Source organism: Monodon monoceros, unplaced genomic scaffold (genome assembly GCF_005190385.1).
Source record: "Monodon monoceros isolate NGI ecotype Baffin Bay Population unplaced genomic scaffold, NGI_Narwhal_1 Super_Scaffold_9, whole genome shotgun sequence".
Lineage (NCBI taxonomy): Eukaryota > Metazoa > Chordata > Mammalia > Artiodactyla > Monodontidae > Monodon > Monodon monoceros.
Window position 1 is genome coordinate 38,203,720 of NW_021703786.1, and position 19,615 is coordinate 38,223,334.

Here is a 19,615-nt window from a genome sequence, read left to right on the forward strand (position 1 = left end):
CACACACACACACACACACACACACACACACACACACACACACACACCCTGCAGGAACCACATAAAGTGACAGGTGAAGGGTGCCAGGGAAGGGGGCAGGACTCCCACAGAGCCCCTCCGCAGAGCCCCAGCCAGACCACCCAGACCTGTCAGCAGGGGGCAACCGGGAGGAGGACCCGAGAGGGGAGAAGAGGAAACAGGCCTGTGGGGGGCGGGGGGGGGCGTCCTTTCTCTCCCCCCAGATTCCCTGGGTGGCCAGCTCAGCCAGACACCAGGCCTGGCCAGCACTGACACAGGGGCCTGGACGGTGGGGAGGGCGCTGGACCTGGGGTCACTTCCTCCCAGGCCTCCTAAGGGCCCAGGACACAAGAAGAAACAGGAAGAACAGGAAAAGGCCGTCGGCCCTCGGGGCTTGGCCCTCAGGGTACAGAAGCAGGACGGACAGGGAGAGGGGCTCGTCTAAAGCCACCTGCCTCTGCCGAGCGCTGGCAAAGGGGGGGCTTGGGTCGGGGCCCCAGGGGGCCCCCTTCAGCCCTTGGGCCGCCGGGCTCTCCATCGCCTCACCCTCTGCCCCTCTGCTGCCCCGGCCCCCCCCTGGCTGCCCACCTGGGCGCAGCCCACCTGCAGGGCGGGAGGGACTGTCAGCCTCCACCCCCCAGAAACAGCAGCTGGGGCTGGCCCAGGGTTCTGGGCTACCAGGTACCAGGCTGAAGAGAGCCCAATTGGGGTTTTCTCTTTACATCTTGGACTCAGGAAGCCAAGAACGCAGAAGTCTAGAACTGGAAACAGCACGTTCTGTTCGGGGAAAGGCAGCAGGTCCTGCATCCTGAACAGACTGATGTTTCGGGAGCTCTAGATGCCTCCTCGGTGACTGCCAGGAAGAAAGCGGCCGGCGGGGATGGAATGTGCCCACTCGGGCACTCACACGTTCGCTCACCTGTTCATTCATTCATTCACTCATTCAGAAGGGCCAGAGTGTCTGCAAAGGCTCGTTAGGGAAGAAAACAGGAAAATAAAAAAAATCAATCGAGCCGAAGGGTAGCACCTGGGCTGGCCTGCAGCCCAGGTGGGGCCGTTTGGGTCTCCTCTCCCCCCAGGCTGAGTTTCTAGAGAGTAACTGGGGGAGGAAGGCCGGGGTGCAGCACAAACACACCAGCAGCCAAGCCCGCGGGAGGGTTTCAGGAGCCGACACAGAGCCTGCCCGGCTGTCCTCTCCCCCAGCCCCCGAGGCCACTGCTCGCTGCCCTCCGTGCGGGCACCTCTCAGCCAGCAGAGCCGGGCGGGCGAGGGTAGCCCAGCTCAGAGCAGCCCCTGCACAGTGAAAGCCAACAGTCCATCCGTTCGCTCCCTGGTCGTCATCCGTTTGCGCCCCCGGCCCCCCAACAGCTCGCGGCTCCTGTTTTCCTTCCACGTCCCGGGTGCCGCCTGACCCCCGCACGAGCCTTCCCGGGCGGCTGGGACTCTCGTGGAGGGGACGGGGTTCCGTGCGGTTGGGCTGCCCCTCCCGCAGGCGCGCAGGGTGGGGGGCGGGGGCCTTACCAGTGGGAGCGCAGCACGTTGAGAAGCAGGATGGCGCCGCCCAGGGTGCAGCAGGCCAGGTGGGGGGACCCGAAGGCCCCGCTCAGCTTTCGGGTCTTATGTTCCCATCTCGCGACCTACGCAGCGGAGAGAGAAGCAGCCTGCGCGTGAGGCCTGCGCGGAGGGTCACGGTGCAGGGCGGGAGCGGGGTGGAGGGGTCAGGAGGAGGGGGGATGGGGCGATGCGCCTGGCAGCCGGGGGTTCTCAGCCCAGCCCCGTGGGGCATCCACCCTGCGAGTCCTGTAGGGACGGACCACAAGGTGCTCCCGGAAGCAGCCTCTCCCGGCAAACACGACAAACACGGGGGCAGGGGCGGCCCTGAGCCCGCGCGGCCCGCTGCCGCCCTGGCTTCCTCTGCCCACGGCCTGGCACACACTCGGGTCGCCCACTGCATGACACAGGGGACCGCGGAGGGCAGGGAGCCTGCGGACGTGGCCCAGCGCCACCATCCGCGGGGCGCTCCCACCGGGTCCTGGGCCCTCAGCCCTACCCCCCAGTGCGCCGCCAAAAACAGACTTTCCAGCTTTTAACTTTTAGCCACAGAAGCCTGCCTTTATTTTTTCAAGCTCGTCACGCCTGAAATCTCGACCTTCAGCAGCCGACAGCGGAGCCAAGTTGAGGGCGGCCCCTCAGCTCCCTCCCGCCTCTGCCGTCTCCACGGCTGCCTGCCTGTCCCTGTGGCACGAAAGCCAGCCGGGCCAACTTGCTCAAAGTCGGGGGGGCGTCTGGGTGGTCGGCCTTCAGGACAGGAACCTGCACACGTTTCCTTCTGTGGCCCCTGGGGGACAGTCCCCTCCAAAGCTGCTGGACCAAAGGGGACCCACCGAGGGGTGAAGGGAGGTCCTTGCAGGGTGACTGTCCGTCGGGAAAGTGGACGCAAGCGTCCTTGGCCGGAGGAAGCAGCCTGCTTTCACACATGGACCCGAGACTCAAGCCACAAACGTGGACGGGACGTCCAGGCAGAGTGAGCTGGGAGGGGCGCTGACGTCCCAAGAAGCGAGGGATGTCAACACCAACAATAAAAATCACAACCGTCGATTCAGCACCTGACGATTTAAGTGCTTTTACCTGCGCTCACTTAACACTCAAAACAAGCCTGGGCCGATAGCACTGATGAACATGGATGCAAAAATCCTCAACAAAATACTAGCAGACAGAATCCAGCAGCACATTATAAGGATCATACACCAGAATCAAGTGGGGTTTATCCCAGGGATGGAAGGATTCTTCAATATACGCAAATCAATCAATGTGATACACCATATTAACAGACTGAAGGAGAAAAACCGTATGATCACCTCAACAGATGCAGAAAAAGCTTTCGACAAAATTCAACACCCTCCAGAAAGTAGGCATAGAGGGGACCTACCTCCACATAATAAAGGCCATATATCACCAACCCATAGCCAACATCGTTCTCAATGGTGAAAAACAATAGCTGATTCACTTTGTTATAAAGCAGAAACGAACACACCGGGACTTCCCTGGTGGCGCAGTGGTTGAGAATCCACCTGCCAATGCAGGGGACACAGGTTCGAGCCCTGGTCCGGGAAGATCCCACATGCTGTGGAGCAACTGAGCCCGTGCGCCCCAGAGCCTGCGAGCCACAACTACCGAAGCCCGCGGGCCTAGAGCCCATGCTCCGCGACAAGAGAAGCCAACGCGATGAGAAGCCCACGCACCGCAATGAAGAGCAGCCCCTGCCCGCCGCAACTAGAGAAAGTCCGCGCACAGCAGCAAAGACCCAACGCAGCCAAACATAAATAAATAAATTTATTAAAAAAAAAAAAAGAAAGAAACTAACACACCGTTGTAAAGCAATTATACTCCAATAAAGATGTTAAGAAAAAGAAACAAACAAGCCTGGGGTGGGTGGGATGAGGTCCGTTTACATGTCGGGAAGACGGGGCCCCTCAGAAGTGACTGGGGTGGGGGGGGTCACTCAGCCACAAAGAGGAGCACCCGAGCGACCCCGAGACTCCGGGCCTAGGGTCCCTTCTATCTGAAGGGGCCCAGTTGTCCTTCAAACATGCTGTCTTTGTCACAAAACCTTGTTCCTGGTATGGGATTTCAAGATGCAGCTTTAAAGGCCACTGATTTTTCCTCCCAACTGACGAGCTAACGCTTTCAAAAGGACACTGAAATGGGTGGGAAACCGCGTAGTACCACGTCCTCACCCCTCCTGCAGGCCCGGTGCAGGAGCACAAGCCCCAGGGGCCAGACCCAGAGCCCCCGCGTTTGTCGGTGCAGGCATGTTCCGCGCTCTCCCCCCACCCCGAACCGGCCACCCACCGAACGGGGCACGTGGACGAAGTGTGGTCCATCCAGAGGACGGCTGTCATCGGCTTCATGCAGAGCAGGAGGAGTCTCCATCCTCGCAAAGGCCTGGAGGGCAGAGCCCACCATGGTGACGAGTCAGAGCCGCAGCGGCTGGGCTGGGGGTCTGACTAGGAAGGGGCAGGAGAGGACGTCTGGGGAAGGAAGGGTTAGGGTCTTGATCAGGGCGGTGGTGACACAGGCGTATACATTTGTCAAGACTCAAACTACATTAGAATGTGTTTACTTTATTGTATACACACTCTAGCTCAATAGAGCTGATTATTGAACATCCCGTCCCTGCAGAATCTGAGCTCTAGGGACAGATGAGAACGGCCACCCATGTCACCCACCCAGGCAGACTCTTCTGCTCACAACACGCCAGGTCCGGCCCCTGAAGGAGGGGCCTCTCCCCTGTATCCAAGGGGGCCATGACTGGCTGCACCCCAGCCCAGAGCCCTGGGCAGCGGAGGGGGCCGAGCTTCAGCCGAGCGAACCGGGTGCTGGGACCTCCGGACTCCGAGCTGGGCCCCCCGCTGCTCTGCGGACGGTGGAGTGTCTTTCCACCAAAGGCCCTTTGGGGACTGCTCTGCCAGCTCTGGCCTCCCAGATGGCCCCCCAACGCCTGCTCCTTCACCTGGGAAACGGCGGGGTCATAACTGCACTTTCTGAGCAACCCAGAGACAAAAGGTGGGAGAGGGAGGAGGGGAAACAGCGAATCCGATTCGCCAACAGCTGTCTGCCTCCCGGCTGGCCAGCCTTAGGTTGTTATTTCAAGGCAATCAGTAAAGCAGCAGCCAGGAGCCTTGCTGGGTCCGAGGTTAATGTCCCGCCTGGCCTTTCTCGGGGTCCAGCTGCACACTTCATCGGATTAGGGGCCCGGAAGTAGGCAGTGGAGCTGAGCACAGGGGACTGGCCACCACGGGCTGGGCCGTGAGACGATGCAGGTCATCACCCCGGGGGCCGAGTGACTGGCGCGAAGCGGGATGACCAGACGCTCTGCTGTCACCCTCCTGACTTGGCGTGGCTTCTAGGTTGCCAGGACCCCAAAATGGAGATGCCCCGGCCCAGCCCCTGGCCCTACCCCACACTCACGTTCCCTCTCCCTAGGGCTGCCAGAGAAACACAGGCCCCCAGGTGAACCTGGATCTCATATAAAGAACAAATAATTCAGTACAAGTTGCCCCAAATGTAGCTCCCATTTGTTGTTTCCCTGAAATTCAAGTGAACTGGGCTGGTTCTGCGTTTGCCACCTTGGGCCACCTTGCCCGCACCCCGGGCAGGGTCACCAGTTCACCTCTGTAACGGGTAGGCCTCTTGCCCAAAATGTTGATTTTTTTTTTTTTTTTTTTTTTTCAAACCTCTCCCACAGAATCTGGGCCAGGAAGGAGGCTGCCGGGGCAGGAGGGGACTGGGATGGATGGAAATCGGGGGAATTTGTCCCTGACCGCCAGCCACCAGCTGTACATTCCGTCAACCGAGTCAGCAGGGAAATGCAACAAACGGGCCAGTGACTCCTTATCCACCTCCCAGTGTGCGGGGAAGACCCAGCGGGCGACGGATGGCCACACGCCAGCATCAGCGCCTCGTCCGGGTGGAGGGCCCCTCCCCCAGGGGCCCTGATTCCAAGAGCAGCCCCTGCGTCTTGGTCCCCTCCGGGTCCCACTCGGCCACACTGATGGTGCTGGGTCTGCCTGTAAAGGAGGTGGCTCTGTTCCCCCCCGGCAGCCTGGGGCCCGCGTCCTGGGGCTCAGAGGGCGTAAGGCATAGCCCAGAGGTGTTTTGGTCAAACCCATAGCATTTAAAAATATCTGTCCATCAACAGAGGAACAGATAAAGAAGATGTGGTACGTATATGCAATGGAATATTACTCAGCCACGAAAAAGAACGCAATTGGGTCATTTGTAGAGACGTGGATGGACCTAGAGACTGTCATACAGAGTGATGTAAGTAAGTCAGGAAGAGAAAAATATTGTATATTAACGCATATATGTGGAATCTGAAGAAACTGGTACAGATGATCTTATTTGCAGGGCAGAAACAGACACAAACGTAGAGAACAAACGTATGGACACCAAGGCGGGGAGGAGGGGTGGGATGAATTGGGAGACTGGGATTGACATATGTACACTATTGATGCTACGTGAGAACCTGCTGCATAGCATGGGGAACTCAGTGCTCTGTGGTGACCTAAATGGGAAGGAAATCCAAAAAAAGGGGCTATATGTAAACGTGTAGCTGATTCACTTTGCTGTACGGCATAAATTAACACCACATGGTGAAGCAATTACACTCCAATAAAAATAAATAAATAATAAAAAATAGAAAGCATTTGACCCAACAATTCAACACCACTTAGAACTTCCACATTAAAACCCAGGCATCTGGGGCTTCCCTGGTGGCGCAGTGGTTAAGAACCCGCCTGCCAGTGCAGGGGACACGGGTTCGAGCCCTGCTCCGGGAAGATCCCACATGCCGCGGAGCAACGAAGCCCGCGTGCCACAACTACTGAGCCCGCGTGCCTAGAGCCCGTGCTCTGCAACAAGAGAGACCACTGCAATGAGAAGCCCGCAAACAGCAACGAAGACCCAATGCAGCCAAAAATAAATACATTAATTAAAAAACAAAAACCCAGGCATCCAATTTGAGGTGAAAAATCTGGACACTGAGGCTATGGGGGCTTCCACCCTGCACGGCAACCCCGGCCGCAGCCATGCCCGGGGTGGGAGCAGACATCCCATGTGGGGTCGGGTTCCTGCAGGCTCATGCGGGGGGGCAGCAGGGAGACAACAGCCGCATGCCCGCCGGATGGGCAGCCCCGTTAACTGCAAAGCCGACTCGCCAGCGTCCACAGGGAAGGAGAAAAAACACGTTCCCAAGACACGCGAGGCGTTTGAGCTAGGAGCCACCAGCTTCGCAGGGCGCTGTGTCCCAACACTCAGAGGCCTGCTGGGTTTGAGGCCCAGGGATCAGAGTGTTGACGGGTAACGTCATTGACTCGGGACCTGGAACTCCTGTGTGTGAGCCAGGGGGGTCGCCGCGGGCTCAGCAGGCCTGGACCCTGGCCAGTTGTCACAGACTGTGTGCCCATGGGCCGTGTCCTCTGCCTGAAACACCAGTGGTACCGACCACAGACAGTCACAGGGACCGCATGCTCGCCCAGGGCCAGGTAATAGTGTGTCCCCTGGGACACCCTCACACAGGGAGGCTGACAGCCCAGTGGCACCTGTTAGAACCAGGACCCGCCAAGCATCCCGCACTGTCCGAGCATCTCACTGGGGACACAGTGAGCGTGGGTGACAGCAACTGAAACGATGGGGCATGGGGGTGAGGCCACAAGGACAGAGGTGGACTCTGGGGGGTCTTTTCAGAGCCTGTGGTCCACAGAGCAGAGTCTCCAGCGCTGGAAGCATGAGAAGTCCTCCCTCTCGATCCATCCACCCACCCACCAAGCGCCCATGTAGCCATACGTCCAGCTCTTACTGGGGGCCCTACTACAGGCCTGATGTTGTGCTGGAGTATTCTCTTGAAAAGAAAATGGGGAAAAAACACAGGAAGTAAGTGCTTGCTTTGATTGGTACATGTAATTTAACAGTGATAACTCAAAGCCCAGATGGGTCCACAGGACAAAAGCCAGGGCAGCAGGAGGAACCTGTGCCCAGAGCACCTCTACAGCGCGGCGGGGGGTGCTGCTCTGGACGGCCCCCAGCCTCTCAGACGCCCCAAGTGTCCTCAAAGTGAGGCCCCATGTGAAGTGAGGCAGCGGCCCTCACGCTCCTTAAAGGACTGACTGCTGGGCGGGGACCCAGCGCCCGGAGGACGGCAGGTGGGCTGGGTGCCGGGTCCCGGGTTCGCCCACGAGCTCCTCTGCCTACCAGCCGTGTGACCCGGGGGCGTCGCAGCCCCTCTCTCTGCCTCAGTTTCCTGACCCGGAAGAGGGAGCCAAGCAGCGACGTCGCACCTCGTAGCGCTGCTGTGAGAGTCCGGGAGTTGACGTGTGTCTGGAGGAGACTGCGGCGCTGTCTGCCTCCTTCTGAGGGGACAAGCGGGGGCGGCAGGGGGCCGCCCACAGGTGAGGAAAGCCTGCTGCGCCCGCGTCCCGGGCGGTGAGGGCCGGCAGAACTGGGACCACGTGGGCACCCGTCTGCCAGAACCTCCCCCTGCAGCCCCCGAGGCCCTGAACCCGGCAGGAGGGAGGCCGGCCACCGTCTTGTCCGGGCTCTCCACCTGGGGGCCTGGGCGTGTTCCGGGGCTCAGTAAACATCCCCAAACGGAAGCAAAGGCCGAGTGCTTTTGCATTTGTAGCTTTTGCTGAGAAGGAGCCAGCGTTTCCCTGCGTTTTTCAAAGGGGCCCACAGCCCAGAAGCACGAACCACCTGTGCACCACCACCCCTCCCGCTCAGGTGGCGGTCCCCTCCCGCCAGACACACAGGTGCTCCAGCCTTCTCATCTTCTTCTTCCTGCCTGCGATGCACGCCACGAGCTGCCCTGGACCACCCAGCACAGCCAGAACCTCCCGCTCCCTGCACCTGGCTCCACCGTCAAATGACACCCCACCTCTGTCTGTGCTCAGTGTCATATCCGCACGCGATGCAGCCAACGGAGGGGGCCCCTGTGAACGCTGATCTCCACGCGCGGGTGGACGCGGGAACACACGACAGCTCAGCGGCCTCCCACCCAGCCTGCTGGGTGAGGGGCTTCCCTGCAGCGGGGCTCGGTGGGGCCCTCCCAGCTGGTCCCATCTAAAAGTGGGTGACGGCCTGGCCTGGAGGGACTGGGAAGGGTGGGAGCTGGGGGGCTCCACGAGAGGGAGTCCCAAGCTGCGCCCTGTCGCACAGAGTGGCGTCCAAGAGCTTCCCCCAGCCGAACTGCCCCTTCACCACTGTCCATTAGCTCGCTCAGCCATCACCTGCTCACTGGACACCTTCCACCAGCTTGTCCAGGGAATACATCGATGCTGAGCTGCACGCAGTCTTCCCCCAGCAGTGAATTCACATCTGGACTTGACTGCCTGGGAGACGGTCCCCAAATCCTACTGCCCACCCCAGACAACCTGAAAGGTTCCCGACACGGCATGACGGAGTTGAAGCATCACCACCTGCAACTCCTCAATGAGGACCCAGGAAACTCTATCATCAGGGACAGGGCGGAGAACCTGGCCGTGAGGGTCAGGCTGACCTCCTGAACCCACTGGTCAATCTCAGTGTCATGCAAAGTGGCGCTTCCCGACGGGCTGGGACAGGTAGCGTGACGTGGAACGTCAGGACGTGGCACTTGGCAGGGCAAATAGTCAAATATTGGCGATTTCACATGCTTCAACCGAACACGCAGCACGTTTACGCAGGGTTCTTTATAACTATCACGTTCAGGAAATATAGAGGAACACGTTAAAAAGCATCACAAAGATATAATCGCCCAAACTCAGAAAATTCTACTGGACAAGTGATTCAGTTTCCTCCATAAGTAAATGACATGGAAAGAAGGGGTGGGACACTGGTCTGGGTAAAAAGGGCTCGGGAATCACATCGACTGAATGCAACGTGTAGACCTTATTCAGAACCGGATTCAAACACACCAACTGGAACAAGATACTTTTGAGACAATTGGGGAAAATTGAACATGGGCTGAGTACTGAATGGTATTAAGTCATTACTGCTGTCCTTTCCACTTCCAGCTAAGATGGATGGAGCTTAGCATCTCACCTGAAACAACCAAAAACAGACAAATATACAAGGGCTTTCCAGACACCAGACATGAAGGAACGAAGGACGCTGATTTAAACCTAACCCCATCAATAACATTAAATGCTAATGGCCAAACATCTCAATTTAAAGGCAGAGAGTGTCAAGACTTCCCTGGCGGTCCAGTGGTTAAGGCTCTGCACTTCCACTTCAGGGGGCTCAGGGCTGATCCCTGGTCGGGGAAGTTCCACATGCCATGGGGTTCAGACAGAAAAAAAAAAAAGAAAGAAAAAGAAAAAGCAGACACTGTCAGATTGGATAAAAGAGCAAGATCCAACTGCATGCTGGCCCCACAAAATACACTTTGCTTATAAAGATACAAACCAGATCAACGTAACAGGCTGGCACAAGAGACATCCTGCTAACACTGGTCAAAAGGAGAGTGAGTGGTTACATTGATTTCACACAAAGTAGATTTCTGAGCAAACATTATTACTGGGATAAAGAAGATCGTTTCATGATTATCCAAGAGGACATAACAACCCGAAACATCCATGCACCCGATGCCTGAGCTTGTGGTCCATGAAGTAAAACTGATAAATCTGCACAACAGAAATAGTTATTTCAATACCCCTCTCTCCATATTGATAGAACAAGTAAGGATATAGATTTGAATACTATCAACGAACTTGGTCTACTGACGTTTATAGAAGACTTCACTCAACAACAGGAGAGGGACTTCCCTGGTGGCGCGGTGGTTAAGAATCCGCCTGCCAATGCAGGGGACACGGGTTCGAACCCTGGGTCTGGGAAGATCCCACATGCCGTGGAGCAACTAAGCCCGTGTGCCACAACCACTGAGCCTGCGCTCTAGAGCCCGCGAGCCACAACTACTGAGCCCGCGTGCCGCAACTACTAAAGCCCACACGCCTAGAGCCCGTGCTCCGCAGCAAGAGAAGCCACCGCAGTGAGAAGCCCGCGCACCACAACGAAGAGTAGCCCCTGCTCGCCGCAACTAGAGAAAGCCTGGGCGCAGCATCGAAGACCCAATGCAGCCAAAAAACAATTAATTAATTAAAAAAAAAAACGGTAGAAATCAGTTTCAAGTGCGCACAGGACATTTACCAAGATAGACCACGTGCCGGGAAATAAAACTAGTCCCAGTAAGTTCAAAGAATTATACATCACACAAAGTGTGTTCTCTGACCACAATGGAGTTAATTAGAAATTAATAACAGCAAGATCGCTGAAAAAAATCCCCAAACATCTAGAGACTAAGTAACACATTTCTAAAAAAAAAAGCAACTCACGGGAAAAGGAAGAAATGGAAAGGGAAACTAGAAGGATTTTGACTTGAACAAAAATGAAAGCACAACATACCAGCGTCTGTGGGATGCTGCTGCTTGAGAGGGTTTATGGCACTGAACACCCACAGGAGAGAAAGAAGGAAGGTCTCCAATCACTGGTCTCAACTCCCACAAGAAACTAGAGAAAGAAGAGAAAATGAAACCCATGTAAGTAGAGGAAAGTTTGAAGTGGGAATCAATGATAGAAAATAGAAAAACACTAGAGAAAAAAAAATCAATGAAACCATGAGATGGTTCTCTGAAAAGATGAATAAAACCTCTATTCAGACTGATCTGAATAGAGATCAAGGAAAAAAGACACAAAGGCAAAAAAAGGAATATGTGAACAACTTATACCAATGAACTGGATCAAAGCTCACTCAGGAAAAGCAGCAGAGGGCGTGACCAGCACGCACTATACCCATCAACATATTTTAACATATAGTCAAAAACCTTCACAAGAAAAAGTTCCAGGTCCAGACGGCTTCACCGGTGAATGCTGCCACACATTTAAGGAAGGGATAATACCAATTATGTAAAAATTCTTCCCAAAAACTGAAGAGGAAGGAACACTCTCCAATTCATTCAATGAGGCCAGCATTAGCTGATACCAAAACATTGCAAGAAAACTAGAGAAAAATACCCCTCCTGAACAAAATGCAAAAATTCTAGACAAAATGTTAGCAAATTAGCAAACGGAATCCAACAACATACTAAAAGGATAATATATCATGACCGAGTGAGATTTATACCAGGAACAAAAAGTTGGTTTAACGTTTGAAAACCAGTCAATGTAATTCACCACATAAACAAAGTAAGAAAAAACACTACGATCGCCTTAATAGACATGAACATTTGACAAGAATCCAACATACACTCCTGACAGAAACTCAGCACATGAGGAGTAGCGGGAAACGCCCTCGTCCTAACAAAAGGCATCTGTGAAAACCCTACAGCTGGCATCACCCCGGATGCTCCCTTAGACCAGAAAGAAGGCATCATGTCAAGTGAGATGTGACACATGGTCACCTACATAAACGCTGAGGAACCTGACAAATAACGCCGGACTGGCACCCCAAAACCTGTGAAGCGTCGCCAAGAATTTAAGAAAAGACCTCAATAAACAGAGAGATACAGAGTGTCCGTGGGTCCGGAAACTCAGTATTATGAAGATATCAATTCTCCTTGATTGGTCTACAGATTCAACGCAAACCCAATCAAAACCCCAACAGGCTTTTTGCTGCAAATCGACAACCTGAATCTAAAATTCTCATGAAAATGCAAAGGACTTAGAATAGGCAAAACAACTGAAAAAGGACAAAGGGAGGCCAAGTCGACAGATTTTGAACCGCATCATAAAGCCACTGTGACCAGGACTGGGGTGCTGGTGCCAAAGTGGACAAACAGACCATCGGAACAGGACAGGGTGTCCAGAAATAGACCCACGTGTGTAAGGTCGACCGATCTGTGATGAAGTATAAAGGTCATTAATTCAGGGGGCAGGGGACAACGGCACTGGGTGTCGTGCGCAGAACTCAGACCACGTACAAAAATTAACACAAGTGGGTTATAAATCTAAACATAAAAACTGAAGCTACAAAATTTTTAGGAGGAAAACAAACTAGAAAATCTGTATGACCTCGAGTCACGCAGTGATTTCTTAGATACACCGTGGAGATGTGATGAATGGTCGGGTTCCGGCTGACGGCTGGAGAGCTGGGCTGTTGTCGCTCTCCCCGGGGGGCGGGGAGCAGCCCCCAGCGCCCACACCAGCTGCCCTCCACCTGCACAAATGCCCGCCAGGCCCCCTCAGCCCTCCGGTGCGGCCTGCGGCATCCCCTGCCACCTCCTCGGCCTCCCTTCACCCACGAGACCGAGTCACAAGACCCCCTCCTGCTCCTGAGCCCTGGGTCCCCTGCGTCTCCTCGCCCCTGCTGACACCCCCAAGAGGACAGATCCCATCCGGGCAGGTCCCCAGGCCCCTTCTGCCCAGGGCGACCAAGGTCACCTCATGAGGGCAGGACACAACTGCCCCGCTGCGCCGACCCCCCAAAGGATCACTGTTGTGATGTCTATTACTCACACTCTGCCCCGTGGCCACCTCCCCCGTCCCTGATGTTTGCCTCTGGGGGAAGGAAAGGGACCCGGAGGCTCTGCCCCCGTGGAGCCCGCCAGCCTCGGACGGGCCAGCCCTGGACCGGGCAGGCGGGGGACAGACGGCTGGTCCAGATCCTGGCTCTGCAGCGGGGCCTCGGGCCAGGCACTACTCAGGACGTGGCAGGGCTGGCGAGGGTCCCCGCCGCCACCCGGCCTCTGGGCGGCTCTGGGCGCCTTTGTTGACTCGGAAGGTGGTCACAGCTGTGACTCGGGTGGGACCTCGTCTTGGGGTCCAACCTGCCAACACAGGTAGTCCGGGAAAGAGGCCTGGGAGCTCTCAGCCAGCAAATCCATCAGGGGGGACGGCTCGGCTGTGAGGACCGCTCCCCACCCACCCCACCCCCGGGCAGCCCATCCGGTCTGAGCTGCTTTCCCTGTGCCTGCGACGGGGCAGTGCAGGAGGACGCCGGAAGGACCCCACCCATGCACATCTGGAGGAAGCAGGGAAGCTGCCCAGCCCCGCCACAAGAAAGCCCATCACCCCCTCAATAGGCCATGCGGCGGCCACGTGGCCCGAGAGCCCCAGGCTGGGGCAGGGGGCACCCGTGGACCCAGCGACACAGTCCTTAAGCAGACCAAATACCTGTCTTTTCAGTTTTACATAATAAATATACTAACGGGGCAGGGAGAGTTGAGTCTTTTTTCTTTTTTTGTGGTACGCGGGCTTCTCACTGTTGTGGCCTCTCCCGTTGCGGAGCACAGGCTCCGGACGCGCAGGCTCAGTGGCCATGGCTCACGGGCCCAGCCGCTCCGCGGCATGTAGGGATCTTCCCGGACCGGGGCACGAAACCCGCGTCCCCTGCATCGGCAGGCAAACTCTCAACCACTGCGCCACCAGGGAAGCCCGAAAATTGATTCTTTATTGAAAGATCCGCTCGCTCGGGGATTCATCTAAATGTGCTGGGTTTCCCCCTACACTTACAATGTTTGACTTACGCACAGATCTTTAGGATCTTTTTAAAATTTTAAATGAAACAAGGCCCACCTGTAGGAAGCCACTGGGAAAATAACCGTGGAGTGAGTGGCTCTTCAACTACTAACCAAATACAGTACAAAACCTGGTCTGCCTTATTTGGTCAATATTTACATGGACTTCAGCCTCGGAAAGAAAATTGGGCCGTGCTGGCGCTCAGCTGGGGAGCTGTCTAGATACGCGGGCTCGATAGGCAGCTGGGCCCCCTCTGGCATCACAGGCGGGCGGGTGGGACACGCCACCAAGACCAGTGCCAACGCCAGTGTCGGCACAGCACCTGCACCTGCGGCCAGATGGCTGTTTTTCTTTTCTTCTGAGCGAAGAGTAGTTTATTTTAGAAGGCGAGACTATTTTCGGTCAGCTTTAGAGGTAAACGTAAAATTCTGTTAGACACAGGACACTTCCCGTCGCCCTGGAAAGCTCCCCGCGCCCCCGAGCCCCCGCCCCACGGCCCCTGACCTGGTTTCTGCCCCGTCCAGCCTTCTCCAGCGCGTGTGGCCACCAGACCGTCCAGGGAGCTGTGCGTGGATGGCCCATCGCTGGCTCGCGCACCCCAGCTGGGGGCCCTGCGTCACGAGCTCTGCTGGTGTCAGCAGAGCTGCTCCCAGGATTGTGTGTACGCACGTCTGCTGGGCTGAGGGAAGCGAGCCTTCAGCGGTCCCTGTGCCCACCCAGCCCGTGCTGTGCGACCCCAGGAGGGTGGGCTGGGAAGACTGACCGGGCAATGGCAGGGGACCCTCGGGGGGGACCTCCCACAGTGCACAGCCCGAGGCCCAGGTGGGGGCAGGACGTGGAGCCGACAGCCGGAGCGAGGAGCCCAGGCCTGGGGCACAGAGATCCCTTCCTAAGCCCGGACAGACACACAGGAAGGAAGGGGGAGGAGTCACGAGGCACAGGAAGGAAACGGGGAGGAGTCACGAGACACAGGAAGGAAGGGGGAGGAGTCACGAGACACAAGAAGGAAGTGGGGAGGAGTCACGAGACACAGGAAGGAAGTGGGGAGGAGTCAAGAGACACAGGAAGGAAGGGGAGGAGTCACGAGACACAAGAAGGAAGTGGGGAGGAGTCACGAGACACAGGAAGGAAATGGGAAGGAGTCACGAGACACAGGAAGGAAGGGGGAGGAGTCACGAGACAGGAAGGAAGGGGGAGGAGTCCCGGGCAGGGAGGGCGGGAGGGTTGGGGGTGGGGGGGGGGGGCTCTGCAAGAAGGCGGGCCTGAGCCCCTCTGCCCCAGACCGCTTTCATCTGGGAAGCAGGGAGCAGCGCGGAGCCCCCCTGTAGCCTCCGCGACACCCGCTGAGCCGGGTGGGTGAAGACGAGACGTCTGCCCCGTCTCGGCCCTGGGACCCCCAGGGGGCGGCAGCAGTGGGGTGTGGCGCCTGGTCCCCAGGTCCAGAGAGCAGACAGTGGTGGCATCTGTCAGGAGGCCACCCACTCGCTGGGCTTGAAAGGTCAGCCCCAGACCTGGGCTGCGTGGCGGGGGAGAAGGCAGATCAATATTTCTACAACCACATTCCAGGTGAAAACTGCAGTTCAGAGAGGGAAGGTAACCTGCCGCGATGCACAAAGGCAGGGCCGGGACTTGTCCGGGGGCTCTCCTTGTGAGCCCCCTGCCCAGAGAGGATGGGCATGTGCTGGAGGGCTAGTGAAGCTCCACCAGCCAATGTCACAATACTGATGCCGGAGCCCGAGGGTGCAGCTAATCCTCTTATCCTCCAGGGCAGGAACTGCGCTGAGGAAAGTGCTTTGCCTAATTGTGCTCCCTCACAGTTAATCCAGAGAAAGAGGCCCCGTCTGCATGGACTGGCGTGACACGGCCCACGGGCCCCCGGCTCGGGACGGAGATCACCAGCTCCGTCCAAGGGTGCTCACCTCGCTGTGGCCCAGACCCCAGCTCACCTCCTGGTCAGGCGTCCGGAGCTGGGAGGGGCCCATCTCTTGGCCATCACCAGCCTCCCGGAGCGAGCTGGGCCACAGCAGGGACACGACCTGGCCAGGGCAGGGCATCGCGCTTTGGTGGGACTGTCTTTCGTGGAAGAAAGTTGCGTGTGGTCTGAACCTTTCCACCAGGACAGCACCCACTCGTGAACCTGTGTGGCATCCAGGTGTAAGCGGGGCTGAGCCGGGCCTGGGGGCCCTCCCTGCTGTGCAGTCACTAGGCCTGAGGCCACCGGGGCCACGATGCCGTCCCTTGGGGACGCTGCCCCGTCTAGGGGGACCTGACGCCAGGAGGGCTTGGGGACGCGGTGCTGCTCTCTCCAGCTGCCTTCCCGCACAGCCTGGCCTCCTCGCTGCCTCTAAACCTGTTCCTCAAACCCAGAGTGGTCCGCAGACCGGCAGCTTGGAAGCCTGTTAGAAATGCAGGCTCTCAGGACCTGCCCCAGACCTGCTGAGTCAGAATCTGCGCTTTAACCAGACACCCTAGGATGGCGAGGCAGCTGTGCTGCTCCAGGACACGGTGGGGACCCTGCAGCCGCTTGCTCCCGACGCAGCTCCCCCAAAGTTGGCTTCGGGCTCCTCTGTGCACACCCACGACCCTGCTGCACACTCGACTCCTCGGGCGTGCTGGTGTGTGAGCCTCTTTCCCGTCTCCCCACCCACGGGATGACCCCTGGAAGGTGCTGTCCTAGAAGCAGCCACAGAAGGCATCACACACACACCCCTTGGGCCGTCTGGGGCTCAGAGTACAGCTGCAGACAGACGGCAAAACCAAGCTCCTGCCTTCCCTGACCTCTCAGCTTGACGGGGCACGCAACTCTCTGGGGACCCTGGTGGCCGTCAGGTCCTTGTAACAACAGGCTTTGCGCCTCGGAGGAGAGAGCTCGCAGATGGAGCTCCTGCTTTGGCGAACCTCGGGAACGGCCTTCCCAGGAGAAGTCAGCACCTCTCATGATGGCTGGATGGGATCAGAGAACAGCACCTACTGTGTGCAGCGCCCGCCCGGGGACCTTCTCAGTCCTCGCCGCCACCCACGAGGAAAGCACTTCAGTTTACACACAAGGGAACAGAGGCACAGAGAGGTTAAGTGACTCACTCAAAGCCACACAGCTGGGAAGTGGGAAAGCCCAGCCTTGAACCCAGAGCCTGTCTCTAGCCACTAAGCCCCTGGGCCTCCGGGCTGTTCCCCCTGCCCCCCACCCCGATCTGCTGGCACCAATCTCCAGACGGGCTGGACTCCAACAGCCCCGCCAGCCCCGACGCCCTGCAGGGCTGGGCACGATGGCTCGGGGCCCAAGAGCCCTTTCCCACCGCACCAGGAGCTTCTGCCACGTGAAGCCTGGGCGGAGATGTGGGCAGTTTACGGCCCCCCCCACCCCCCCAACCTTCAGTGTTTCTGTCGGTGGAGCCAGAAACACTCGTAGGAGGGAGGGGAGGCCGCACTGGTGACGGAGGTGACGCTCCGGTGCCCCTTCCAGAGCTGCCACGGCCCCAGGCCCTTGGCCTCACCAGGCGTCTCCCAGTCCTGAGGGCCACCGGTGTCCCCAGCTGCCCCCGGGCGGCACGTCGCCGGATCCCCGACCAGGCCCCACCCCTCAGAGCCTGACCTCTCCTGGGCACGTCAGGCGGGCCGGCCGGGACCACCGACATGGAGCCCAGCCCTACGGGCCACCCCCGGGCAGCCCTGCTCCGTGCTGGCGTCCCAGGCCACCCAGCGGCCACAGGCCCCGCGTCCCCTCACGTCCATCTGCCTGGACGCCACAGCTTCCTGCACGTCCCAGCCATCCGGAGGGGTTGCCCACCGCCCTTCGCCTGCTGCTGGCCATGCTGAAGACCCTCCTCTGGCTGTCCCTCCCACCTTGTCCTGCATCCTGGGTCCAGGCCTCACCTCGTCCAGACCCCGGACCCCAGGGCTTGACGGCCTCCCCTGTCCCCGGGGCCGGGGGCGGGCGGCCAATGCCATGACTCACCCGCTCGTTCCAGAACACAGAACAAACCCTGCTCTTGCTTCCAAAGTTTGCTCACAATGTTCTCTCTCATGATAATGAGGTCGTGCTGAGGCAGGAAACGTCCTTAGCTTTGGGGATGCAACGACGCAGGGGCAGCAACCGTGCAGGATGTCCTGGGATCCGGGTGACAGCAGGCCCGTTCTCGCCACTGTTCCACATACTTAAAATTTGCAAATTAAAAAAACAGTTCCCTCTGCCCAGGAGCCTCCCGTCCTCGGGGGTCTCCACTCTGTCCCCTCCATCCCCTGGGCCACATGCCGTCTTCCGAGTCCCGGAGTCTTTTCTGGAGGCTCCCCCCTCCTCAAGCAGCCTGGGAACCCCAGGGAGGGGCCTCTTCCTCTCCGAGCCTCCCGGGCGTCCTGCGCTCGGACACTGGCCAAACCCCCGACCTGCTAAGTGCCCACGTCCACAGCCGCCTCCGCGTGGGCGGTGGGCGGGGGCAGGCAAAGCCGTCGCTCATGGGGAAAGAGGGGAGCGACAGCGTCGGGGAGAGCGCGTCCCGCAGCCAAGGTGCGCCAGGAACCTGCAGGGCGCCATCCCGCCCCAGCCCGGCAGCCCAGAACCCACTGTACGTACATTCAGATGGCCTGGGTGCCTCGCAGGAGCAGCGGGGCTTTCTGTGCAGAAGCAGATGGGGCCGTGCACACGCGGCCAGACTCCTGCTGAGTCTGCCGAGGACGCAAGCCTGCGGGGCTGCGAGTAGCAGCCTGGAGCGGCCCGTCCCACACACGACCCCGCCGGCCACCGCCTCTCGCCCAGGGACCAGCACAAAGATGCTGGGAGGCCAGTGCAGTCCAGGGAGGGGGCGACCCCACCGTTCACCCCAGGCGGGATGGGAATCAACAGGCACGCTTGTCACTCCAGGGGCTCAGCTAGTAAGAGGGGAAGAGGGGCTGCCATTCCAGGGGAGGGCTGACCCCGCCTGTGGCCCACGGCTTATGACCTGGAGGCCACCACCAAGTCCCAGCGAGCTCCTGATAATTGCTGAGCTTCTGTGCCGACAAACACGCTTGGTGTCCTCACAGCCGCTGAACTCAGCGCTGAGCTGGGATCATTCACTTTGCCGCATGCCGACCTGGGCCCTGTCCACTGGACTCCATTTGGTTTCCTCTCCTTTTAAAGGACAGAAACGAGGTGGCCAGGGGCTGGGCCTCTGCACAAGTCTACATGACCTTCAGGACTGAGCCCGGCGGCCCGCTGAGGCTGGGGGGCCGTGGTTTCTCCAGGACTGGAGCTGAGCACCCCCCTGCTCCAGGTGCTGGGGGCCATGCACGGCCTCATGGGGCAGAGGTTCAGGACAATTAATCCAGCACCGAGGGGCACCCGGGGGAGGTATTTACAGAACAGCCGAGGCCAGGCCAGGCCAGTCTCCCCGCGCTGCAGGCCTGCCCCCCCGACCCCGGCAGCCAGTGGGTACCGAGGAGACCATGCCAGCGTGGCCTCTGCCCTCGGGGCCTCCAGTGCGGGGCAGATGTACTGGGGATGTGATCGCCAGAGAAGGGTGCCGGGAGGAAGAATAAATTGGGGTAGGGCCGTGGGGAGGCCTCTCTGGCAGGTGACCCTCACTCGAGGCCTGAGGGCTGAAAAGGACACCCACACAGAGCACAGAGAGAT

The 19,615-nt window shown here is 58.4% G+C and overlaps 1 protein-coding gene across 19 annotated transcripts in view; it reads right to left on the reverse strand.

Moving 5' to 3' along the window:
* Positions 1-19,615, reverse strand: part of PEMT (phosphatidylethanolamine N-methyltransferase) — a 47,324-nt gene that overhangs the window by 7,913 nt on the left and 19,796 nt on the right. For 8 of the 19 annotated variants that reach the window (XM_029213098.1, XM_029213097.1, XM_029213087.1 and 5 more), the window contains one exon: positions 1,540-1,655. The exons of 1 other annotated variant lie outside the window; for it this stretch is intronic. In XM_029213098.1, coding sequence (XP_029068931.1) covers positions 1,540-1,655 — 116 coding nt within the window. Of the gene's footprint in view, positions 1-1,539; positions 1,656-1,832; positions 2,847-3,870; positions 4,050-10,956; positions 11,062-14,511; positions 15,225-15,953; positions 19,115-19,615 lie in introns of those variants that run through there. 10 more of the 19 variants (XM_029213083.1, XM_029213080.1, XM_029213081.1 and 7 more) reach the window with 8 other exon arrangements.